At 45.3% G+C, this 27,174-nt stretch overlaps 1 protein-coding gene across 2 annotated transcripts in view; it reads left to right on the forward strand.

Annotated features, from left to right (window-relative positions):
• FBLN1 (fibulin 1) overlaps nt 1-27,174 on the forward strand; it is a 911,174-nt gene that overhangs the window by 327,743 nt on the left and 556,257 nt on the right. For both annotated transcript variants that reach the window (XM_086952749.1, XM_086952748.1), the window contains exon 13: nt 2,640-2,771. In XM_086952749.1, the coding sequence (XP_086808875.1) occupies nt 2,640-2,771 (132 nt within the window). The remainder of the gene's footprint in view (nt 1-2,639; nt 2,772-27,174) is intronic.

Here is a 27,174-nt window from a genome sequence, read left to right on the forward strand (position 1 = left end):
GGAGCCAGCACCCACATGGAACCTGAACATAGTTCTAGCACAAATGAAAGCACCATTCGAACCACTGCACAAAGCAACACTACACATGCTCACACTAAAGACTGCCGTTTTAATGGCAATAACATCCTTACGTAGTTAGTGAACTACAGGCACTAGCACAACGGGAACCTTACTTCCAAATACATAATAACAGGATTGTCATGAGGACAGATCCTCAATTCATAGCAAAAGTGTTATCAAGATTCCACATAAATCAGAGTATACAAATACCAAGTTTCTTTCAAAACCCAAACACCAAAGCAGAAATAGCTTTGCACACACTTGACTCAAGAAGGGCGGTGATGTACTGCATTGAAAGAACCAAGGAATACAGGAAAACAAATCAGTTCTTTTTATCCTTTGTGAACAGTTTTCTGGGCAGACCAGTGACCAAAAACACCATTGCAAGATGGATAGCGCAAGCCATACATTTATGCCACAGGCAAGCAGGACAGGCCTTACAAGGTGCCCAGCGGGCACACTCAACAAGAAAGAAAGGAGCAACTATCGCTTTTCTAGCTAATACTCCAATTCAATACATCTGCATGGCTGCAAAATGATCTTCAAAACACACATTCACAAGACTTTACTGTGTGGACATTTAAATTAATAAAAAAGCACAAGTAGGACAAAAGGTCTTACAACATCTATTTACAAACCAAAGCTCATCTTCCACCCAGCCACCACAAGACTATCAAGCCGCTACAAAGTCTATGCACAGCATGTGAATTCTGAAAAGATTCACTCTGCAAAACGAAGAGTTTCTTACCTGTTGGTGTAGTTTTGCAGCTTGAAGAATTTTCTGGATTCACTAGCGAACGCACCCTCCTTTGCCAGGAACGATGAGAATAGGAGGAGGAGAGAAAGAATCCGAAGATGGAGACCAAAGGTGGGAGCTTCCGGAGGAACCCCGTCGGCATCACAGGAGGACACCAAATGGTGGTAGGTCGACGCCCATCAACAACAACAACAAAAAGAAAGAAATACTACAATTCCGGACCCAACCACTAGATGGCACAATAATGCACAACATGTGAATCCAGAAAATTCTTCAAGCTGCAAATCTACACTGACAGGTAAGAAACTATTTGTTTACTGAGCCAAATTACAAGACTCCTGTTGACGGCTATTGAAGAAACTTACATTAGCAAAAGCACCAAAAGTAACACAGACCATATTTTAAGTGACCGTATGGACAACTGATACTGAATTTAATATCGCGTGGATTAAACCCGCCTGACTTGCATTTAAAATTCCTATGTGACATCGTTGTGTAATAGCGAACTCTGCAGAGAACAAAAGATAATGGTAAGATGGGAAGGAATATAGTGAATCTGTGGTATAACCGAGTACATGTGACACAAAATAATTTATGTAGCTTAAAAATGAATATGGACACTATCAAATGCCTCTTTAAAATGTGTTATAAATTTGAACGAAGATTGAGTAATACAACTTTTTTTATATTGGTAGATGATTGATCTCACCTATCAATTTCATGCATGGGCATTTGATAATTTTCATTCACATTATGGGCAAAAGTGAGCAGGTAAATTAATCTAAAAGATTATTCATCAATTGGTAGAAACCAATTTTTAAGAGAATAGTTAAGGTTAAAGTGTCTCTTTTTAAAGTGGCAATCTATGAGTTTAACCTTAAATCTCAACCCCTTTATTGATAATGTGTTTGCACACTCCAAGAACCAAGCAGTTTTTTCCCTTCATTGTCCACAATGACGCCATTGAAACTTGTTTACTTCCTATGCCTTAGGTAAGATTAATAGTGTAGCTCTTGCAGCATGTCTATTCTAAATTCACTTGCCATATACACTCAAGTCTTTATCCTAGTGGATTGTGGGCTTTAGGACGAAGTGGTCAACCAGTAATGTGTAAATAAACAAAATACTTGTAGAACACCATCCCGCATTACCCCAGCTCCAGTGCTAGAAGGTAGTTGTATTCGCAGTATGTGACTGGCTGAATCCCTATCCCCGAGAAATGGGGTCTTATCTTGACTGGCCATTTTTGCTTTGATGAGAAAGCTTTAAAAATGAGTTATTGTGATTCACTGAATCTTGACCTAGACTTTTACTCTTAGCGTGTTTTTCAGTACTGTACAGTTTATACAGAGTACATTGCCACTTTGGTACAATAGTTCAAAGATAATGGCCTCATTCAGACTCATTGGTCCATCACTATTTGATAAATATTTTTTTTGCTTCTTCTATTTAGCTCTCTTCCTGCTTTAAGGGTAATAACCAGAGTTTATGATTACTGTGTCAGAGGTATGCATTTAAATAAATGACCAATGCAACACTCAACTGTGCTAAAGGTTCTCAGGCCTATTATGGCTGTTTTGTTGGATATAAAAAAATATATAACAGTAGTTAAGGTGAGAATGGGAAGAAATTATTGGCTTCCTGCCTACTTTGTGCCAAATTGGGATTTACATTATATTTCACTGTGCTGATAAGTGCGTCCAGGGAGTAAATAAGGAACATGATAAAGTAACTCATTTAAAAAAAAATGCTTACTAGTGGATGTACAGTCTCTGTATCAATACACATGTAATTTATAAGTTTATCATTTTTTCCCCCAAAGATATTGATGAATGTGCTTTACCTACTGGGGGACACATATGCTCATTTCGTTGCAACAATGTTCCAGGAAGTTTTCAGTGCTCCTGCCCTCTTACAGGATACACTTTGGCACCTAATAAACGGAACTGTCAAGGTAAAATACTAACAATTGCTATTCATATCCTTGCTATTTATCATCTAATTATTTCAAGGGTGTGGGTGAACTCTCTGTAATCGCAAGTAAATGTTTGTGTAAAAATTATAACAAATTATTTGCTGTTTTAAGCATCTCTATAACTGAAATATTTAAAAAAAATACTAAAAGAGGTGTATACTCAAATGGTGCAACTTTGGTATTTTTGCCCACTTTTATAGTCAAGCAGAGGACTCACCCAAAGGATAAGACTATACCGTTGCACTGCTATCCCTAAAACATAAAAGAACAATGCATGTAACTACCTGAATGGTTCATTGGTTCTCTTCAGGGATGTAGATGCTCTCGGTTTCTCCTTCATATAGGATGAAGTCAGTACAGTGGAAATGACATGGCTCATACGTGTTTGGTAAATGTTTTTAACATATTTGGAGAAACTGAACAAAAAATGTATTGCGATTGGTCTTTAAAATTGCTCACCATATTCTGTTGGACAAGTTGGCTGCATGCAGGAAGAAAGGAAAATGATATGTTTGAGGCATGTGAGCTGTAGATCACATGCTTTGCATACTCCTGCCATCTAGTGTTGGGTCTGGATGTTTGCAAGTTCGTTTTCTTAGAAGAAGCCTTTCCAGTCACCAGGTAGGTGACTCCTCGTTACGGTGATAGTGCGCATGGGCCTCGACTCCATTGTTAGATTGCTTTTTTCCGCCATCGGGTTCGGACTTGAATTGCTGCGCTCCGGTTCGACACCGTTTCTTTGGTTTCCCTCGGTGCGCAAGACACTCACCCTCAACGGTATTGTTTTCAATCGCATAATCCCATTGTCCGCGTATCGTATTTACTTAAAAAAAAAAACTCTAAGGATCGGGTAGCTCGTGGAAGGCCATCGGGCCTACCCGCGTCGGTCCGCCTCACAATCGATGGAATGGACTCCATTCAAATTCTGCCCTTGTTGCCACGCGAAGTTTCCACACACTGACACAAAGTATGCAATCTGAGCTTGTCTCTGGAGCACAGAGAACAGGACTGCGACGCGTGTAAGGCTTTACGATCGAAAAAGATGCTTTTCGACTGTTGGGCTCGACGTCACTTCATGCAGAGCCAACACACAAGTTCCATTCCGGACCTCTTCGGAGGAGATTCGGAACAAGAGGCTGGAGACGCCATGGGAACCAAGAAAGAACAAAAACCCATCTCCATCTCAGACTAAGGCTCTGAGGCTCAGGGTAAGCTGCCCTTGCGGGCAGAAATCCCGCAAAGGCAGCGTACCGTGAGTACAGATCCTCCCTTGCCCCAAAGTCCACCTCCGCCCAAGAAAAATGCTTCAGTCCAACCCTGCCTCCGGGCTACTGTCTGCACCAAGAACATGTTTCTGACGTTCCGCCCTCTGGCTCGGCACTGAAACACATCCAAAAGTCTTCGGGCTCCGAACAGAGCTGTTTGAAAATGGACACAGGACCGAAAGCATCGGGTTCAAATTCAAAGACAGGCTCCGCCCCTCCGCCTTTGATGCAGAAAACGGCTTCGGATCTGAAATCCTTGGCATCCAAAACACCGGCACCGAAAATTTCAGCACCAAAACATACGGATGTGCCAATTCATCTAATGAACAACATTTCGATGCTCTGCCCTCCAAAACGGATACGAAACAAAGGGAGCTAGAATTATCCACCCAAATACTGGACATATCACCACAAAAGTGACAATAAAACAGAAACCTGAGACAGAAGAAGCCTACCACATTCCTTTGAAAAGGAAAAATGTTGGTACTAATCTTTCTCCTCCTCTTCCATCACCTCCTCCTCCTCAGTTTCACCCCTTACTAATTTCACCTGAGTACTCACCACCACATACACCTGAAGATCAGGATGATGGGGATGGGGCAGGAGACAATGAGCTAATACCTGTAGACCCCTGGACAGATTAGAACACCAATTCCCCCACAGGGAATGATCCTGACCTGTACCCTACCAAGCCTTCTCCACGGACGAAAGTGTAGGTTACATAGAACTGCTGGGTAGAGCTGCTAACAACCATGGGGTTCAGCTGCATAGGGAATCCCTAGAAGAGGATTTTCTTTTCGAGACTCGTAGCACCACACTAAAGTCCTTGTACACACTTCCCATGCTCAAGGGTATGGTCAAGCATGTGGATGATATTTTCTATGACTCTGTCAGGGCACGTATTCTCACCCCTAGGGTAGATAAGAAGTATAAGCCGGCACTATATGATCCAGCTTACAAAACGGGGCAGTTACCATTGGATTCGTTGGTGGGTTCCAACTCACGCAAAAGGGCCAATTCGCAAACCGGAGATGCTCAATCCCCAGATAAAGAACCTAAGACGCTAGACGCTTTGGGGAAAAGGGTAGCCTCACAAGCTGCGAACTTTAGGTGCATCTCCAATACACCAATATACAAGCTCTGTTGGTTAGGTACGACAGGGCACATTGGGATGAGATGGAGCAGTTGCTGCAATTTCTACCTGATGAGCACAAGTACAAAGCGCGAAACTTAGTTTGGGAGGGACCGCTCATTTTTAATAATTCCATCAGGTGCACCCTAGATGCTGCAGACACTGCTGCTAGAGCTGTCAAAACCTGTGTCCTTTTAAGAAGGCATGCCTGGCTTCGTATTTCACCATTCAAACCAGAAGTTCAGACTTCTATCCTAAACACACCATTCGAAAACAAACACCTCTTTGGTCCTGCTGTAGATTCCTCACTGAAAAAATGAAGAAGAAAGAGGTGGCCAAATCCATGGGAGCCCTTCAATTAACATCTGGACGTGGTTCCTTTCAGTGCTTCTACAACTGAGGATCTAAGAATACCTCCTCAGATACTACTACCACCAAGTACAAAGGCAACAATCAACCCTCTGCCTCTTAGAGTTACTTTAGAGGGGGTTAGAGAGTCAACAATGGCAAAGGTAGAGACAAAGGTTCAAATACACGAGCCTCCCCCTCTAATACCAAACAGTGACTTCCCTACACTTCCCCAGACCATTTAACACCTGTCGGGGCGTCTTTCACATCGCCTACCCGTCTGGCAGTCCATAACTACAGACAAATGGGTACAAGAAATTATCCGTTCTGGTTATTGCCTGGAGTTCACCAACAATCCTCCAAACATTCACCCACTGTCACACAAACTCTACCGGATCACTTGCACCTTCTCAAACAAGAGGTTCAGTCTCTCCTTCTAAAAGGGGCTATAAAGCCTGTACCACTACAATACCACGGGTCAGCCGTATACTCCTTTTACTTTCTGATACCCAAAAAGGACGGTTCTCAGACCAATTCTGGACCTCAGAGAACGAAATCTTTACATACAGTCAGACCATTTTCAAATGTTAACACTTAAAAAAGTACTACCACTTCTGCAACAGGACAACGTTTTGTCTACTCTAGGCTCAAAGGATATCGATTTTCATATTCCAATACATCCCACTCATCGCAAATTTCTCAGATTTGTGGTAGCGGAACAACATTACCATTTCAAGGTTCTCCGGTTTGGAGTCACCACTGCTCCCAGAGTCTTCACAAAGTGTCTGGCAGTAGTCGCTGCTCACCTGAGAAGATAACACATTCATGTTTTCCCCCTACTTGGACGACTGGCTCATCAAAGCCAGTACGTATTCAAAATGTCTCCAACACATAGTACATCAAGTGGGGATCACAGTCAATGTGCTAAAATCACATCTCCAACCTTCCAATACTCAAAACTACCATGGGGCCACTTTAAATACTCGAAAGGCTCTTGGCCTTTCCCAACGCAGCCAAAATTCACAACATTCAGGTTCTAGTTCTCCAGGTACAATCCAATCACTTGCTTCCAGCTTGAGTGTATGTCCAACTACTCGTAATGATGGCATCTTGCATTATGATCGTTCCTCATGCCAGGATTCACATGCGTCCCCTACAGGAATGCTTAACGAGTCAGTGGAACCAATCGCAAGGTTTTTTAACCGATCTAGTGTTGGTAAGCTGCCGTATTCATTGCTCTCTGCAGTGGTGGAATACACAAAATTTATCAAAAAGGACGGCCCTTCTTAGACCCAGTTCAACAGACAATGCTAACAGCGGACGCGTCCCTCACTGGCTGGAGGGCTCATCTTCAGCACCACACAGTGCGAGGCCTGTGGAGCCAACAGCAAAAATAGCTCAACATCCACCATCTAGAGCTGCTAGCAGTCTTTCTAGCTCTCAAAGCATTTCATACTAACCTGGTTGGCAAAGTAGTCCTAGTTTGTACCAACATGACAGCTATGTATTACATACAAAAACAGGGGGGGACACTCACTCCGTCACACTTGGCCAAAGACATTTGGAGGTGGACCATTCACCACAAAATCTATCTCCTAGCGGAACACCTCACAGGAGTGAACAATCAGATTGCTGATCTCCTCAGCAGACAGAGATAGCATATACACGAATGGGAACTTCACGCTCAGGTTCTCCTCTCATACTTTCAAAGTTGGGGGGGGGGGAGTCCCTCAGATAGGTCTGTATGCACACACCAAAACGCATAATGCCCAAACTTCGCCTCCAGGTACCCACACTAACTCTCTAAAAGCAATGCACTATGGATGAACTGGTCAGGGATATTTGCCTATGCTTTTCTACCTCTCCCACTCATTTCAATAGTGGTTTGGAAGCACAGGCAAACATCTCTCACACTGATCCTCGTAGCTCCAAAATGGGCCCCTCAACCATGGTTCACAACCATGTTGGAGCTGTCTCTGGTTCCCCATCAAAAGCTACACCTCACATCCAGTTTCCTCACACAGGGCCATGGAGATATCAGACACCCAGATTCCAAACAACTAAACCTCGTGATCTGGCTACTGAAGTCTAAATCTTCCACCAGACTGTATGAACATCCTCAGGGAGGTCAGAAGGCCTACTACAAGAGCCTGTTAGGCAGCTAAATGGAAACGTTTTTTTAATCTATTGCAATAACAACAGATGCTTCAAAACAAAACATCATTTGTTACCTGTTACACCTGCAGCAGTCAGGATTGGCTTATACTTCTATCAGCCTACATCTCACTAAATAGCTGCGTATCTACAGAATAGGGAATAGTTATCCCTTTTCACAGTGCCCCTAATCAAAGCTTTCATGGAAGGACTTAAGAATCATACCACCGAGACGTCCACCTGCCCCAGTGTGGAATCTTAACACAGTCCTCACAAGGTTAATAAGCCCACCTTTTGAACCCATGCATGAATGTGCACCACAGTTACTCTCTTGGAAAACTGCTTTCCTCATTGTAGTCACTTCACTGAGGAGAGTGGGTGAACTACAGGCACTAACCATAGAAGAACCTTTTTTCCAACTACACAGAGACAAAGTGGTTCTTCGCACTAACCCCACATTTCTACCCAAGGTAGTATCTGCCTTTCACATCAATCATTCGGATGAATTAACAGTATTCTTTCCTCAACCTAATTCTGTGGCAGAACAAGCTCTACACACCTTAGATGTCAGAAGAGCGCTTTTACATTATATTGAAAGAACAAAATCATTTCGCAAAACCAAACAACTTTCAGTTGCTTTTGCACCATCACACAAGGGCAAGCCTATCTTCAAGTCAGGTATTGCAAGGTGAATTGTTAAATGCATACAAACTTGTTATGCAAAAGCAAAAACGAACTATAACTGTACCCCCAAGCACTGTTGTGTAGATGTGTTAGCGAGACAAAACAAGCTAATGTGGGCCAGGCAGTACTTAGAACACTGTTTCAGACAACTCCAACAGCGACAAGTTAGCGCTGCCTTTGACACTGTTTCCCATCGCATCTTGCTACACCGCCTGCAGGACATTGGCATCTGTGGTTCAGCTCTGCAGTGGTTCCGCTCCTTCCTTAGTGATCGCTCCTTCTGCGTTGCCACCCCTCCATTTCAGTCCAAGCACCATCCTTTGGACCTGGGGGTCCCTCAGGGCTCCTCGCTGAGTCCCACGCTTTTTAATCTGTACGTGCAGCCGCTGGCTGAGGTCGTCAAGCAATGGGGCCTAACTATGGTCTCCTATGCTGATGACACTCAGTTGGCGGTTACGATCAGCGGGGATGCCAAACAGGATGCCCTCAGGTTCCGTAGCGGGCTGAGAGAGGTGGCCAGCTGGATGAATAACAACTGCCTCCAGCTGAACGCGACAAAAACTGAGGTGATGATCATTGGCAAGGAAGTGGACCACTGGGGGGACGAATGGTGGCCTCCGGAGCTGGGATCAGCGCCGGCCCCTGTCCTGGAACTCAGGAATCTGGGAGTATGGCTTGACCATACGCTAAGCTTCGTGACTCACACGAAGAGAGTGGCGGCCTGCTGTTTCGGAGTATTACGCGGGCTAAGACCCCTGTTGCGATTCTTTGATGCTCCTACTAGACAGCTGGTCATTCAAGCAATGATCATCTCGCGGCTGGACTACGCCAGCTCACTCCTTTTAGGAGCGAACCAAGCCGAGATCCTTCGCTTACAGCGAGTCCAGAACGCGGCGGCTAGGGCGGTGGTCGGTCTGCCTCGAACCTGTCCCACCTCCAACACTCTGCGGTCCCTGCACTGGCTCCCGATAAGCAAGCGTATTCAATTCAAGGCTCTTTGCCTGGTTTTTAAAATCTTGAGAGAGCTGGCACCCGGGATACTCAACACACTGATCTCTCCCTACGTTCCCACCCGCTCACTACGATCCCTTGGACAGTCCTTGGTGGTTGTCCCCCGTTTTAGACTTAGTCGGATGGGAGGTCGCTCCTTCCGCGTAAAAGCTGCAACCCTCTGGAATGCGCTCCCCTTGGAAATCCGCCTCTCGAATGATTTACTATCTTTTCGTAGGGCTTTGAAAACCTTCCTGTTTTAAATGTTCCTTGCTTTTATTGCTCTGTTTGTTACTGGTCCAAGTGTTGTGTTGTGTTTACCTTTCCCTGCGCCAGGACGCTCCTTCGCTGGAGCAGCTGCGCGCATTAAAATGCAAATAACATAACATAACATAACCGCTTTAGGAGAATATTGCTGTATAATCTATGCAAAGCATGTGATCTACATCTCACATGCCTCGAATGGATAATGCTACATACCCAGTAAACACCTGTTCTTGGTGTGTACAGCTGTAGATCCACATCCGCCCACCGGCCTCCCTGGGTACCTGTAGCTGCTGCTGTTCTCTCTTTTATTATACATGACATCTCTATTTTTTACTACTAACGCCATTCTCACCCTTTGCGGGAAAACAATCTAACATTTGTATCGATGCCCATGCGCACTATCACCGAAAGGAGGAGTCACCTACCTTATGACTGGAAAGACTTCTTCGAAGAAAAACAACTTGCAAACATCCGTACACAACACTAGATGGCAGGAGTACGCAAAGCATGTGAATTTACAGCTGTACATGCCAAGAACAGATGTTTACAGGGTAAGTAACATTATCCTTATACCTCATTACGTCATTGAATTGTGGATGGAACATAGGTTACCAACAAGCACCTTCTCTCATGATTCATTCACAAATGCCAAATCTGCATGTTAATTTTGCAGAGACTTTGGAAAGACTACGTGGTTGTGCTGTTCATATTAACCAGTGTTTGTTAACTGAAAACATAGTTTCAACACAGTTAAGATTATTTACTCAGCGGGAATTGCAGTCAATTTCCCCCCGAATTCCCTCCTCATTGTCCCACCAAGAATCTATTTCACCAAAAGAAATGCCTTCATAATGTTAAAAGTGCCCTGTTTATAACACTTTATGCAAGCTTTTGTACTTAAATAAGCTTTTGATTTTAAGAGAATAGAGCTCTGGTATGCTTACAGATGCACTGGTGTAGACCTTTGGTAAACCATCACACCTTCTGCATTAATTTAGATTAATAATATCTGATGTAAGCAGTAGATTTTTTTCACTACATTACACATTTCTAAAAGTGGTGAACTTCCATAGACCATTATCCAGCATACTCTTATCAAGTTGTGGCTTTGCAGTGGTAAGCATATCAGCTCCATGATCAAACCTTATTAATTTGGAGTATTCCTACCTATCTGGAGTAAATAAGGTAACACCCAAGAGTGGTCAAAAGACATGGAGTATATATGTCAGAAATACCATCTCAATTCCTGCATGTCCTCCTCAATTCTGTTTAACTTTGTAGTATCATATTATATATGATATTACTGGAGCAAAACCTTGCAAACATGTTCATACACCTTTTTGTAATTCAGTTCTCAAAACTTTGCATAGCTAAAAGGCTGGCCATGCATAAATAAAATTTCCCTTGGGTGATCTGATTCATTTTTAGGTCTTGCCTAGGCAGCGTGCATGTGATGCTCTAGGAGTGACCTTCAGCCATCGGTCTGCTCCTTTTCTTCACACTCATGCTTGTGAGGGCATCCACCAGGCGGGATCGAGCAGCGGCGCGCGTGGTAATTGATAAACATATGTCTCTCGCCCCGCTGCTGCTCTCTCCCGCAAGGAGCATGGCAGCACAAGCACGAGTGCTTGTCCCTCATGCTTGTTTTTATGAACTTTCACATGTGCGCGCTTGTTTCTAGCAGGCTCGGGCGTTTGGGAAACAGCGGCGTGAGCAGGGGCCATTTGTTTATACTTGTTCTTATGTTGAACCGGCGCTAATCACACATTGGCTTTCACTTTGCTAAAGAATAAACACGAACTATGCTCTTATTTTTTTTATATCTTGGAAACAAGCCCTCTGTTACTTAACTTAAATGGACTGCCTCCCCGTGACTATCGTGTCTCGGTTATGCTCGCCTCCTTCAGTTTAACTCTGCCGCCTCGCGCCTGCTATCCTGCAGTGCGGGAGGCGTGGTAGCAGGCGCTCCGCAATACTTCCTGGGCTGTGAAGTCAGCAGAAGATTGGATTGTAGGGAAAAGAGCAGCGCGCTTCTTTGTTAGCTACCCACACTTATTTACAGCTTGCTGACAGAATGCACTCCTACTGCAGAGACATCACACTGGAAGTTACCTTCACTGCTGTGACATCACACCGAAAGCTGCCTTCCTGGAGTTGATTTCACTGCACGTGGCTATCCGTATCACACTGGTTGGTAGCTGATCATCACTGCAGTGCAATCTGCTCCAGCTGCTGCAGCTTTAGTAACCGCACATTGGTAGATGCCCTCACTGCAGGGGAGCGGACCATACTACAGTGACATCACCCAGAGTGTTCTCATAACTGCGGTGACATTAGGGAGCAGCCCTCGCAGAGGTGACATCACACCGCACGCTGATGTTGCTCTAGTAACTTTACGCTGGGAGCTGTTGTCACTGCAGTAACAATGCTGCAGCTTCAAACCAAATCCAACAAACATTGACAAGCCAGTGGTCTTGCTCTGACAAGCTGAAATTATGGTTATTTTTAGGTCTCACCTAGACAGAGCACGTGCTATCCTTTGAGACCTTTTGTTTTCTAAAGTGGATTTTGTCAACATGCTTCCTTGTCCGTATATAATTCACAACCCTCCCTCTGTGTCTGGCGCGCAATGCCCATTGGCCTGAAAGGGCTTCAGACTACCCCCACACCTATGTCGTGTGTGGCAGCCTGGGCTGAGAACAGGGATGGAGTGGTACTGCGGGTACTCGGGCATTGACTGAAGGGCCGGTGTCTATGTGCCCTCTGTGGGTCGTTTTTCCCCCTTTCCCAGTCCACAGAGTGCACTGGACAGGGAGAGGAAAGCAGCCTTGCTGTGCAGCCGCTCAGCGATGATCCGCTGTGGCCTCTCCTTGATCTCCTGCCCTGCCAAACAAACACGCTGATGGTGGGCTGGGGAGGGGTGATTGTGTGCCAGAATCGGCTTCACAGGGGACCAGGTGTTGCTCAGGCCATTGAGCCATTTTCACCTGGGCCCCCCTTGGGGCCCACGCAGCCCTGAAACAATGTTTGTGTTAACACCTCGCCCACAGCCCTTCTCATTCAGGGCATAGTGGGCGAGGAAGAATGGGTCTCGCTGTGGGGGCCAAGTAATGTTGGGAACTGGCACCATCTTCACCTTAGCCTCCCCTCCACCCCCATGAATCTCCTGCCCGGACATTGCCCCGAGCCAGTGAAGGGCTGGGGAGGGCTGAGTAATTTACAAATAGCTGAGGCCTCGCTGCTTTTCAGGTGCTCCTGCATTGGAGGGCTGGAGAATAATTTTGTAATGGAAAGGGGCCTCGCTGTTTTTCATGTGTTCCTGCACTGGAGGGCTTGGGAATAATTTTGTAATAGAAAAGGGTCTCCTGTTCTTCAGGTGTCACTGTGCTGGAGGGCTGGGGAATAATTTTTAAAGGGAAAGGGGCCTCGCTGTTTTTCAGGTGCTCCTGCCCTGGAGGGCTGGGGAATAATTTTTATAGAGAAAGGGGCCTCGCTGTTTTTCAGGTGCTCCTGCCCTGGAGGGCTGGGGAATCATTTTTGGGGAGAAAGGGGCCTCCTCTGTTTTTCAGGTGCTCCTGCGTAGGAGGGTTTGGGAATAATTTTGTAATAGAAAGGGGCCTCCTGTTTTTCAGGTGCTCCTGCGCTGGAGGGCTGGGGAATAATTTTGTAATAGAAAGGGGCCTCCTGTCTTTCAGGTGCTTTTGCCCTGGAGGGCTGTGGAATCATTTTTAAAGGGAAAGGGGCCTCGCTATTTTTCAGGTGCCTCTGCCCTGAAGGGCTGGGGAATAATTTTTTAGGAGAAAGGGGCCTCGTTGTTTTTCAGGTGCTCCTGCGCTGGAGGGCTGGGGAATAATTTTTAAGTTTAAATTTCTTTATTGTGGTTTTACATTGTAACACAGAAATATGATAATGTGCATTCAGTTACTAATCAGTAAGGCTTTAACATATGCAATCATATTAAGCAATTCCGAAGCGAAAACACGCCCGCAGTAGTCCTGGGCAACTGTGTCACAACCGTGTAGAGTTTGAATTCAACCAAAACAGTTCCCATGAACGCCCCCTCCCACCGCTAACCCATTCCCCCCTCCTCCGCCCCGGTGTTCCATGTCCTCTACCTAAAGTGTCAAAACTCCTCCGTAACTCCCTCCATTCTTCAAGACGTTCCCTGTAACCCCGTGAGGCGCAATAGCCTAAGGTATCTGGGGCAGGTGATCTCTCTAAATTCCGTGGCTACTAGTGACAGAAAGGGTTGCCACAGTTCATTGTATTTAGATCCCTCCCCTGCCAAGGTGAGTGTCAGTTTCTCCATCTCAAGGACGTACCATAGGCGATGCAGCCAGCCAGTGAGCGTCGGGGCAGTAAGGGTACGCCAATGTATAAGTATGTTCTGTGTCGCCGACCCCAACGCGATTGCTATCTGTCTGCCTCTACCAGACCGCAGTGGGTACATCAGGAGGTTGGGAAGGCCAAGCAGAACGTATGCTGGAAAGCGCGGGATCTCAATCTCGAAATGCTTATCCACCTCATCCAAGACCTGGGTCCAGTAGCACCGGACATGTTCACACTCCCACAACGAATGAACTAAGGTACCTATTTGGCCACAGCCCCGCCAACATGTCGCTTCCTGTGTTTTGTCCATTGCATGCAAACGTTCCGAAGTATAGCATTAATATGTGGCTACCTTCGTAAGAGTCTCGGTAAGGCCCATATGGTATGCGGAATGTCGGGCCCTGTAGTATATATTGTCCCACTCCCTCTGGCTAAGGACCCTGCCTAGCTCCTTCTCCCACCGTGCCTTACTGGGATTATAAGTATATGTGAGTCATGTCTGTAACATCTTATACAAATCAGAAATTAGTTTCTTGTCCGATGTGCGCGTGAGTAACCACCATTCGTAAGGGGAGAGGAGTCTATTCGCTGCAGAGCGGACTTGGGTTTGGATCGCCCAATGTCTAACTTGCAGATATCGGAGTCGGTCCGTCTCTGGAAGCCCATATATCTGTTTCAGCTGGGGAAAAGGAATGACCCCATCAGCTCCATACACATGATACAGTACTCGGCACTCAGCAGGCCCCCATCGTGCAAAGGCGACCGTATCCATGCCAGACGTGAACTCTGTTATTCAGTAGTGGTGTCAAAGGCGAGGGAAGGGATGTAAGTTCGTGTTTGAGATTAGTAGCGTCCCATGTCTCAAGGTCTCAAGGGGTACCCGAGTGACATATGAGGCGTACAGGTTAGGGGGCATATGGGCCTTGCGCAGAAAGGGAATTTCCTGAAGGGGTCGTGCAGCCACCACCTTGTCTTGAAACAACCAGTGTTTCTCCAATTCCTACCGGCTCCATTCCACTAGATACCTTAACTGAGTGGCTTGGAAATAGATGTGAAGAACTGGAAACCCCAGTCCTCCCTCCTCCTGGGAAAGTGTTGACAACACCCGTCGCATTCGTGGCTTCCTACCATTCCAAATGAATTGTGCCAGCTCTGCTTGTGTCTGTCTTATCCAGCCCGTGGGCGGCCGTAGAGGGATGGTGCGGAAAAGATAAAGGACCTGGGGAAAGATGGTCATTTTAACTGCTGCTATTTTGCCAAGCCAGGAGATGGAACAGTGCTTTCATCTGCCAAGCTCCCTACGGATCTTGCTACTCAGGATCGCATAGTTGGTGGTGACAACCTCAGGGAGTGAGGGGGCCAGCTGGATCCCCAGATAAGGGGTCGAGTCTGTCGCACATTGGATAGGAGGCAGATTCTGCAGATATTCCCGGGTGGATTTCAACAGGGAGAGATCAAGGGCCACCGACTTGTCTGCATTCACCTTGAAGCCTGCTGCCTGAGCGAATGCAACGCGGGAGGGCCCCAATCCTCCCGTCGGGCCCTCGACCGCACAAGCGGTGCTGTAACTCCTCACATCCCCGCACAAAATGGCGCCACGGCCTTCTTCTGTTGTGGCCCTGTCTCAGCTCACGGCCAGCCACAACCCGCCTGCCGCCCCGTGCCTCTGGGCAAGGTCCCCACCTCACCTGAGGGGCGCCCGCAGTCCAGCACGCCCTGCAGCGAAGGGCGCACCCACGTCTCTGCTCCGGGGTCATGTGGGAGGGCCTCAGTCCTCCTGTCAGGCCCTTGGCCGCGCGTGTTGCGTTACAGCTCCTTGCGGCGCCTTTCCTACGTCTTGGTTCTGCGGCTCCCCGCGTCCGGCCACTACTAGTCTGCCACTCTCGCCCACTTCAGGCACTCGCCCAGCCCGCAGCAGCCGGATACCGTCAGCAGCCTCTTCCAGGCCCTCCGTATCCCGATGCATGGGGTTCGCCCTGCCAGGCAGCGCCAGGCCTCCAGCTGCGGCCTTGTGGGGGAGGGGCACGTCTCCAGCCGCAAGCTCTGCCTCACCCAGTCCCTGCTCGCCAGAGCTCCCGTTCGGCCTCTCAAGCCAGGCCGACTGTCTCTGCGGTCCGGTCCGCCCCCCAGCCCGTGTCAGCGGACACGGGAGCGGGCAAAACCGGTGCTGTAGATCGGCCGTCGGCGGGAGCAGAGGAGCAACACGTCTGCTCACGCCGCCATCTTGGCCACGCCCCCCTGGGGAATAATTTTTAAAGGGAAAGGCGCCTCGCTGTTTTTCAGGTGCTCCTGCCCTGGATGGCTAGGGAATAATTTTGTAATAGAAAGGGGCCTCCTGTTTATCAGTTGCTCAGCTTGTAGGACATTGTCGCCTTAGCCCTGTGTCCTTCCCAAGAATAATATCCTCCCAGTTACATTCCTGAGTGTTTCATGAAAGGGCACACCCGCGAATGTGGGCCATGCCCCGCGAATGTGGGCCATGCCCCGCAAATGTGGTCCACTTTTTCGTCAGTGCCCGGGCCAAATTGTGATCTCAATCCAACCCTGGCTGAGACAGCTTCTGGGGCGCACACACAGCCACACCCAAGTACTTCACAGGCCTTTAAAAGACGATTTACTTGCTAACGAAGCTTAGTTGTTTTTCTTTAGCCCTTGCATTTCCACTCTGCCTATCACTGGAAGATTAACCCCGCCCTTAAAAAAAATCTTAGCCCCACCCCCCAAAATTTGGCTTTAGTTGCGCCTCTGCTCTGTGTTGCTACCCTCCCGGCCAGCAATAAAAAAGAAGCATTGGCATAGCCAGTAGGTCTCGCCTTTAGAACGTTTTAAGTGTTTATCCATGCAACAGTTGATGTTGTTGCACCAAGGATATTGTGCTGGATAACTAAACACTTATAAGGACCCAAAGGCAAGACTTATTAGCTATGCCAATGCTTGTTTTTAGAGGCCTGGCATGCAGTTTTAAATGTAGACTGGTAAGAAAGATGCCTACCCGAGGGACAAGGTCTAGATAGAAATGAGATAGGAAGAGAGGTGAGTTATAATGAGATAGCACAAATAGAAAGGTGAAGCACAGAATGACAGGTCAGGTAAACAAAGTAGTGAGGCAGAGAGGCAGGTAGAGCCGGTGGGATGAAAAATAGAAAGATATGAGAAGTAGAGGGAAAAGAGGTGCAGATGAGGTAGAGAGGTTAGGCTAATACAGAGGAAGGGCGAGGGAGAAGTAGAGAATGGTGAAATAGGGAGAGAGAGACAGGTAAGAACGATGTATTAAACGAGCAAGACATTGAAAGCAGAGAGAGTGAATGTAAATAGTGAAGGAGATAGAAAGAGAGATGAAAGCAAAGGGAGTGATAGATGGAGTGGAAGAGGTAGAAAGAGCATTGTAGAGAGAAAGGAATAAAATAATGGGAAAGGTGATTGAAAGAGGACATCAATAAAAAGAGAGCCGTAGAAGGCCAATAGGTGAGATAAATTGAGAGGCTAGATAGTGTATGAGAGGTGGGGGAGAGAGATGAGGCAGTGAGTTGTGAGGCAGAGAGAGAAATGAAAGAGCGAATAGTGAGGTAGAAAGAGGCATGCGAGAGGTAGAGAAAGGAAATTATAGATGGCAAAATGATAGAAAGGGTAAGATAAAGAGATATGAAATTAAGAGGGATGTGATGTAAATTTGAAGAGAAATGAAGGGGGATGAGATGCAAACAGAGCAGCAAGAAAGAAGAGAAAGTAGAGAGAGGGAGAGAGAGAGGCACTTGAGGAGAAGAGAGGGGCAGAGAGCTAGAGATCTAGAGGTAGGATCAGAGAGAGGTGGCAAGTTGAGGCCATGAGAGGTAAGTGCTGTGGGGCACTGAGGTTTATTGAAAGAGGTGTGACGTACAGAGAGAGTTTAAAGGTAGAGCAATAGTGTGGTAGGTACGTTGCCATGTATAAATAGACAGGTAAAAAGGAAGTGTTTAGGTAAAGGAATGAGACAATGGACAGAAAGGTGCAACAGAGAACGTAATGTATTGGGTAGTATAGAGAAGTGACAGCTAGTCACAGAGTGTGGTATGTAGAGAAGTAAGTTAGAGAGAAGGGCAGGGATTTAGTCTCTGTTCAGGTAAAGAGGGTTAACTTACAACAAGAGAGGAAGAGGGAGAGATGAAGTAGGGAAATGTGAGTCGAGGTGGGAGGTAGAGAGGCAAAACAAACAGGAGCTAAGAGTAAGTTAATGGGAGGCAGACAGAAAGTAGAGAGGTAAAGAAGGGGTAGCAAGACAGGGGAATGGATGATAGAGCAAGATGTAGGTGAGGTAGAGAAATAGGTCGATAGAGAGGTTGAGAATTGTGGGATGACAAGGGACCCGTAAGCCGGGAGCACAACAGGTCCTTGTCCTTAAGCTTGCTACCAGTGCAGTAAACATGGATCAGCCATGTGTAGATATAGAGTGTGTCTTTATTTCAGGTAGAATAGTATATTTTGTCAGCCATCAACTGCTCGCTTTCTCACTCCAGCCTTCCTTCAGCAACTGTCCACACAACTCATCACATATAATGACGTCTGTTACATCAGATGAACATAAGACTGTACCATTTGAGCAGCTACCACAGAGAGCGACTTTTGTTTAAATTGCTCTTTATGGAGATTTTTATAATAACACAATACTAAAATGACACTCGTATCATATTCCTGTCCTGTGCACAGAGGGGACACCACACAATATACAAGTTGCAGCACAGCTCCAGGAGACAAACTGTCATTTACAAACATTCCAGACAGTGTTCTCTGGTGCAAAGATGGGGCTTACTTGATGAACTGAGAATTAGCACACCCTGGTCTCAATTGGAAGGAGGGTACTATAGGACGGTCTGGATGCTGTGAGCGAGGAATGAAGGCCGGGGTCACCTGCTTCATCTCTGATGTATTTGGCAATGTGTAGTACACTAGAATATTCCTCAGCCTGCGCAGTGGTCTACAATGGTCTTAAAACGCATACGAGATCCACTAAGAGCTACATCTAACCAATGAAATCCATCCAGAGCTACAGCCTAGTAGTAACTTCAATGCTCTTAAAGAAAGGAAGAAGAGAAAGAAGAAAGGAGATGAGAAAAGGAAGAAAGAAACAGAGAAAAGTGAGAGACCGGAGGGGAGGGACAGAAATCAGTGACGAGAGGGAGCAGATTGGAGAACCAAAGGCAATAAGGCCAGGAAATGAGGAATGAAGGAGGGCCAAAAAATGGAGGAACGAAGGATGGAAGGAACAAGGGGCTGAAAAATAAAAGGAGGAAAGGAAAGAAGCACCAGAGAAGAGAAGCAACAAAGGTGATACAGCAGCAATTAAGGGAAAAGGAAGGAAAGAGAGAATGCAAGCAAATGTGTGCGCCTCGCGCTGAATTTTTAAAAAATAATTGTTGTGAAGGCTGCAGCGGGAGAGAGAGGCGGAGGAGTGCACCCGCGAGTGGTGCACACGCGCTGGGGAGAACTCTTTTTCAAAGCACATACTCGTGCTTGTGGCGTGCTGCTGCGCACTCCCGCAAGCTGTATGCCGCCACAAGCACGAGTATGGGCTTGGAAAAAGAGCTATACGATGGCTAAAGGTCTCCTAAGCAGTGCATATGCGCGCTACGGAGGTGAGACCTAAAAACAAGCATTGGAATAGCCAGTAGGTCTCGCCTTTGGAACCTCATAAGTGTTTAGCCATGCAACAGTTGATGTTGTTGCACCAAGGATATTGTGCTGGATAACTAAACACTTATAAGACTATTGTCCATGCTAATGCTTGTTATAATATGTATTTAGGAGGCTGGCTCTCAGCAGACTTTGCACTTTTTTGACTATGTTTCTCACTCTAGAGTTCATATAAGGTGTAGTGCAATCTTTGGCAAATGGAAGCTCAGGTTTAAATTTGTGTCCCCAGAGTCACTTTTTTAAAAACTGATTTTAATTGTTTTATGCCTAACAATCAAAATTCAGTCTAGCAATGATCTGTAGCACATAAACATTTATTACACAAGTAATTTGTACCTAAAGTCTTTACAATGCTTCAAAAATTCAGCAGTGCAGTTACATAAAATATGTGTCAGTAAGCTAGGTGAGCACTCATTAGTATTTGCAAACATCATACACATACATACATACTTTTATTTTTTTACAAATTCTTTAAAAACACAGAATATGGTAGATTTCAAACACTGATCATCAGTGAGATGCAGCAATTTGAGTAAGTCTATGATTGTTTCATTAAGTAAACATCATTGATTTTCCACAAAGTACCTGCCACCCAACATAAAAATTCCTAAAAATAGTACTAACCCACCATTTTATTCATTGATTGGCTGCATGAGTAAAAAACACAAAGAAGGGAAAGAGGTGGGATGTTTCACCAATTTCTTGAAAACATATCAACATCATTGGACTGTGTATTGCTCACACCATTTATAGGGGATACTAGCATAATGCAATTTACCTAACAGCACATATATTTCTATTTATAAAGGTGCATCAGATTGCTCAGAATAAAAATTAATAACAGGAAGTGGTTGCTCTCTAATCCATTTTGTGCTTGAAAACAGGACTTTTACAAGAGTAAAAAATCTTCTCAAACTACATCTGTAAATTGATAGCACATCAACAGGCGAACATAATCCTAATATGTTTTTAGAGGTATAAACCATAGTTTAAAAGGATGTGAAGATCTTTCTTCTATAGCAAAAGAGATACCCGATCTAAAGAAACCCCATTGAGGGGACTAGAGCTAATTTTAATGATTAGTGTTACAATAAACCTAGTCTAGGGGTGCCTACTTCAGAGCATATACTACTGTTGAAGCACCTGGTAAACAGAAAGAAGCAGCAAAACTAATAGTCTATGATCTTAATTTGCATAAGAAGTGAACCAGCGTGACTCCCTGGCAACAATGGCTTGCAAAAGAGAGCAAATTTAATTCTGTTGGATACGAAAAATGTCCTCTGATTATGTAGCATTCAGTGTCTAAGGCACATGCCGCAATGGACTGTATGGTTTCTGAAATAAGAGCAAATCAATTGAAAATAAAAAACAATGTAAAACCTTGTAGTCTGCCTGTTAAACCTGTGCAAATGCATGCGATAAGTTAAAGTTAAAGCTTGTTCTCAATACAAGAATCAGTCCATGAAGACTCAGTGAATGTCAAAGGGAAGATTGACATCTAAATCAATATCTCTGCCGTGCGAACCAACAAAGTCAGCATGGCGCACAGCGAAATGGTGAACCATTTAATACCATTTCTACACTTAAAATATACAATGATGGAGTAACTTGGATTTAAAGAAAAGCTAGGCAGAGCACCACATTAGGATCTTGTGAGCATCACTATTAAGGCCAGTCCTTCACTCTGTTCATTAAGACCATGTGCCGCTGGGTTCAGTGTAAGGACCATCTACTTTCTCTGTGTGAAAGATTTTTCTGTGTTCTCTCCTGAGTCATTTTATGTGATAGATCTGTTTTTCTGTCCATCTTATATCATTTTCTGTATGTGGACAAACACTTACAGGCACATGCATCAATATTGCATTTTGCGATTCCTTAATTACGAAAAATAAGGAATCGCAATTAAGGAATTGCAAAATGGAATGGATCAAGAAATCGCTATAAAAATAAATTCCTTAATTGCGATTCTCTATTTGAGAATCGCAATTAAGGAATACTTCCCCATCCAATCCTATGGGCCTAGAGGCCCATAGGAATGAATGGAAAGACATTCTTAATTTGCAATTCACCATTGAAAATTCGCAAATTAAGAATGCAATTTCAAGGGTGCAGGGGTGTCCAAAGGACACCCTTTTGCACCCCTGAAATCTGCTTAGAAGTACATTTTGCACACTCACAAGCCCCAAGGGCATGTGTGTGTGTGTAAAATGGAACTTTGAAAATGCACTTTAGTGCATTTTTCAAAGTTTTCGCAAATTACCATGAAGGTCAACTTCATGGTAATTTGCTCCCCTTATTTGCGAATTCGCAAATTTTTAAAGTTTGATGCATTGCATTTAAGGAATCTCAATTTGAGATTCCTTAAATGCAATCGCAATTTAAGAAATCGCAATTTTGCAATTTCTTAAATTGCGAAACTTACTAAAATGTTAATGCGTCCCAAAAATGGAAATTGCATTCGCAAACGGCCGAATTTTGCGATTCGCACCGTTTGCGAATGTAATTTCCTTTGATGCATGTGGCTGTATTTGACTTACCAATGGTGCATTCCTAGTTTCTGCATCTAATTTGGGGCCTGTAGTGTGTGGCCCATTTGTGTATCTCTTGGGATGTCTTTCCCACCCACCTGGGCAAGTGAAACATAATATACATTTTTTCAATGCACCTTCAAATGGCGCTTTAATTGTACAGTACCAATATTATATTCAGTTATTGGGGTGTTTGTGGTGATCCTTCACACTGAGAATTACCCACATTTGCTTCCACCCACAAACAGAGTAAGTCCCCTGTGGCTGTTGTAGTGGCATCTTTTAGACTGGTAAATGCTACTACTAGGTGAAATGCTTTTCTGAAGGCAAATAATGCTTGTTCTAAATTCTTTCTATCCTTTGGTAGTAAATACCCAAATCAAAAAACCATGATCTCTATCTAGGAATTTTTGCCAAGAATATTTGGTATTCTCTTAAAGTGTGTTTTTCAATTAGGCCATCAGATTATCAAACAAATGAGATTTTGAATGAGAATTTGTACAGTTCTAAAAAATTGCAAATAAGAGGGATTGTCCCTGTAGCTACGAGAGTAATTAGTATGTTGCTGTGCAGTAAAGTGTTTTTTTTAATGTGCAATTTTCCTTTCTTACAAGAGTGTTGAGAAAATTCATTTGTGAACTCGACATGAGGGCATTTGTTGTAGATCCAATTGTGAATTATTTTAGAGCTTCTTCGGAGTCATAACACTACAAAAACATAATCAATAAGCCATTTCTATACCTTAATGTCTTATTTTTATTGATTTCTACAATGATATATTGTGTTGTCTTTAAATAAATGGGCAAACAAATTCACCAGTTTCAGGCAATAGAATGCCTGCAAACCACTATACTGTCAAAATGAGTACCCTCGAATATAAAAAACTTTGTGAGAACATCCTAGTGCAATCTAAAATAGATTGAATTGGAGCAGCCACAGGTGTAGAAGATTGTTCTGTAGCATTTTCCTGTGGTACATTAACATGCAAAGATTGTACCTAATGTGACCAATAAATCCCTCTCTGAATTTAATGGAAATGCTTCAATCAGATTAATGTAATAATACTCCTCATGTATGATTACGGTGGATGGTGTGAATTAAATAATGAAGTTGGTAGCATAATTGGCCAATGTCTGAGGTCCAGGTAATGACTGACACACTCTCAATTAGGAAGCCAGGACTATTTTGTAGCTCTGTACTGACCTTCAGTAATCGGTAAAGTATCGGAATTATGAGGGTACCAAAGTTATGGGGTAATACACCAATGCCTCCTCAATTAAATCACTTTTTTCTTCTCATAACCATTTTGTTTGAGCCCATGCTGTATTCTGCAATGTTGTTCCATATGTAGTTAAGCTGTGTGACTTGCTATTCTAAAAGTATAGAAAGAATTGTTTTGTATACTTTCAAGATGGCCACCACGTTGTGCGATGCAACGTGATGACTTCCTGAAAAGTATAAAAAACAATATGTTGTACATACAGCGATGATACCACATAGCATGTTGTAATGTGGCACCATCTTGAAACTATAGAGACGTTTGTTTTCTATACTTGCTAATCAATCCCAAAGCGCTGTTTTAGGGGGTAATGTGACTGAGCAGCCTTAGACTTAACCCATAGGAGTGCAAGACATTTGCAAATACACACAATGATCAATAAATGACACAAACGACTCAAAAGGAGATCCAGAACTATAACATCCTCCTTCACCGTGTCGGACAGGCAGGCATCCAGGGTACCGCTCTTAAGTGGGTCGAGTCCTTCCTGACTGGAAGAACACAGGCGGTCCGCCTGGGCCCCTACACTGCAACAAAAACTCCCACGACCTGCGGAGTCCCCCAGGGCTCCTCCCTCTCACCGCTCCTGTTCAATTTATACCTCTGGCCCTTGATCCACTCTCTTCAGAAATGGGACATCATTGTCTACAACTATGCTGAGGACTTACAGATTGTCCTCCCGCTCAATTCACCTCATGCCATCAATACGTTTCACGCAGTCATGATCCACATCCAACATTGGATGAACCAGAATCAATTTAAGCTAAACCCCGGGAAAACTGAGCTTCTCCTCCCTGGACTCAGCCATGTTCACTGGGGCCCACAGTTCTGGCCCTCGGAGCTAGGCTCCCCCCCAGTCCCGGCCAAATCAGTGAAGAGTCTGGGAGTGATTATTGACACTGAGCTGTCCCTCAAAGCCCAAGTGGGTGCGGTAATTTCATCCTGTATGTACCAGCTGCGGAAAATCCGCAAAGTTCGCCACTTACTTCCTCCCGCCGCACTTACCCAAGTTGTCATCTCACTTGTACTCTCCTGCCTGGATTTTTCCAACTCCATCTACTATGGTCTCCCACAATCCCTGCTACAATGCCTCCAGGTTGTTCAAAACCAAGCGGCCTGCCTAATTCATAAAACCCCCAAATGGCAATCGGCCAAACCTCTACTCCACAGTTTACACTGGCTCCCAATAGGCCAAAGGGCAGCTTTCAAGGTGGCCTGCCTCACATTCAAAGCCCTCCACTGCTCCGGCCCCGCGTTTCTCAAATCTCTTATTTCTCCTCACCGTCCAACGTGCAACCTCCGATCAGCCCACCGTCATCTGCTAGTCACTCCCAAAACTAAAACCAAGAAATTCGGCGGTCGCCGCTTCTCCCACCTGGCTCCCGGGCTTTGGAATCTCCTTCCTCTCTCCATCAAATCCACCCCTTCCCTCCTGAACTTCAGAAAATCGCTTAAAACCCACCTCTTCCCTCCCCTTGGTTAAAACTCAGCCACTCACGCTTCCTTCCTTACTCACTCTGTCCTAAAGCGCCATGAATCCTCGGTGTCAGCTCGCTCTATAAATTGCACTTAAGATAAGATAAAATTTATAATAATAGAAAGTATCTTTATATATGTTTAGGCATCAGAGAAAAATTGTTCAGTACACTAACATTTCTGAGCTCTGCAATGTTATCCTATGGAAGAGAGAATAAGTTCTGCAAACAAATATAGTACAGTGACTTACAAGACCAATCTCCAGGACTTGAGGTGAGTGGTAGACAAGGTCCAACGCAGCACCAGCAGTACAGCACCAGCAGCACAGGGAGGCCGGGTGCAGGGTGCTAAACAGAGTTGGGAGCCGGATGGAGATCGGTCACTGCAGGAAAAAGCCTGCAGGAGGCCAGTTGGGCTGAACCTGTAACTGGGCTCAGGACTTGTGATGCTCAGGAATGAGGGAACTCCTTCAGTTCTCTTCTCCAAAGCCCACGGGAGACAGGTACAGGCGTTTCCTCACCTGATTAGTCGCGGTTTGAGGGGGGCCTGCTAGCAGAGGCTGTAGGTGAAGTTGGGGAGTCCAAGAGGGGTGAAACCACGATAAACTCGAGCTCTGGGGGACTGGGGGACCTTGTTAACACCGGTAGCCCACTTCGACTCAGGCTCGAGGCGACGGGTGCAGTTGTGACTTCGGATGTTGGATTTTGGCAGTTCACGAGGCCCCAGAGTCTTCTCTTTTGGGTTTCTTCAAAACAGGTCCACTGTTCACAGGAGGTGTTAAGTCTTTTTCGAAGGCAGGCAGGCAGTCCTCCTAGGTTACTGGAGTCAACATCTGCAGGATGAGTGGACTTTGGTGCAGGTTTCTACGAGGGATACAGACAGGACAGCAAATTTGGTACCAGGTCAGCTGCTTCTTCTCTGCTTTTGCAGCTCTTTGGTGTCCTCTCTCTTCTTAGGGCATCAGGATCTGCTTCTCTGGTGCCAGGGTCTCCCCTAAATACTGAATTTAGGGGAATGAGGGGAGTGCAGGGTAGTAGCCAATGGGCTACTGACCCTAAGGATCCCTATGTTTCCCTTTATAATAAATCCTGTGTGAAGTGGGCATAGCCCTGTCCCAGAATGCCTAAGTATGCCATCAGAAAGATGGCTACTTCTGAAAAATCATGTCCATCTCACAGTAGCCCACCTTAGCGATGGTACTATCCTGAAGGGGGCAAGCCTATCTGACTAGCTAATTTCCCCACATGTCCAGGATCCTAAGGGGACCTGAACAAAGGGGGGGGCAGCTTCCTCTCCTGTGAGAGGAGCCAGAATCACAGTCAAAAGAAGGCAACTCTTTGAAGTTTGCTGGCCAAAGGAGGCTATTCAGCAGGTCCTCCTTTGGGGTGTGGAGGGGTGTGAGGGGGGGGGGGGGGCAGGATGTTACACCCTCTTCCCGGACAGGCTTTTGTTCTGGGTCTCCTGAGAGCAAACAGCTCATACTCTAGGAAGTCAGAACAGCATTTCGGGAGGCAGGCTGGCAGAAACCAGTCAGCAAGAACACCCGAGGCTGGTGGGCTTTCAGGGGGCACCTCTAAGGTGCCTTCTGGGTGCATGTATTGAAAAATCCAAAACAGGCATCAGTGTGGGTTTACCAATTGCAAATATTTGATACCAAACATCCCTATTTACGGTGGAGCCATCGTTGTTAAGGAACTCATTTTCACCAGTGTCAATCACATGACTTAAGTTGGCTTCCCTGGTCATTTGTACTAGCAGCAATAGGACTGACCAGCACAAGGGCATATCTGTTCATGCAGGTATGCCCTTGCATGTAATATTCAGCACCCTACCTTAGGGCTCCCAGGCCTGATTTAACTTTAGGGGTGACTTACAAATATTACATGCAGTGTTAGGTACATGGCACACAGGGATGTGTGACATGTCATGTTTCCATTTTTGTCTGCACAAAAGCACGCAACCTGCAATGGCAGCCTTGCATATGCTTGGTGAGGAGTACCTTAGGGTAGCACAATTTGTACTGCTGCCCTTAGGGATACTCTTTAGTACCTCAGGCCCTAGGTACCAGGTGTACCATTTACTTGGGACTTACACAGGGGGCTAAAGTTTTTGCCAGTTGAGGAAAACAATTAAACCTTTTTAAGGAAAGAACACTGGTACTGTGGACCTAGTTAGAAGGAACCTAGTACACTTTAGTCAAAAGTGCATCAAATACTAGGAAAAAGTGGGGGTACCACAACTAAAAACCAATTTCCTACAGTAC

This window comes from Lissotriton vulgaris, chromosome 1_2 (genome assembly GCF_964263255.1).
Source record: "Lissotriton vulgaris chromosome 1_2, aLisVul1.2, whole genome shotgun sequence".
Taxonomy (NCBI): Eukaryota; Metazoa; Chordata; class Amphibia; order Caudata; family Salamandridae; genus Lissotriton; species Lissotriton vulgaris.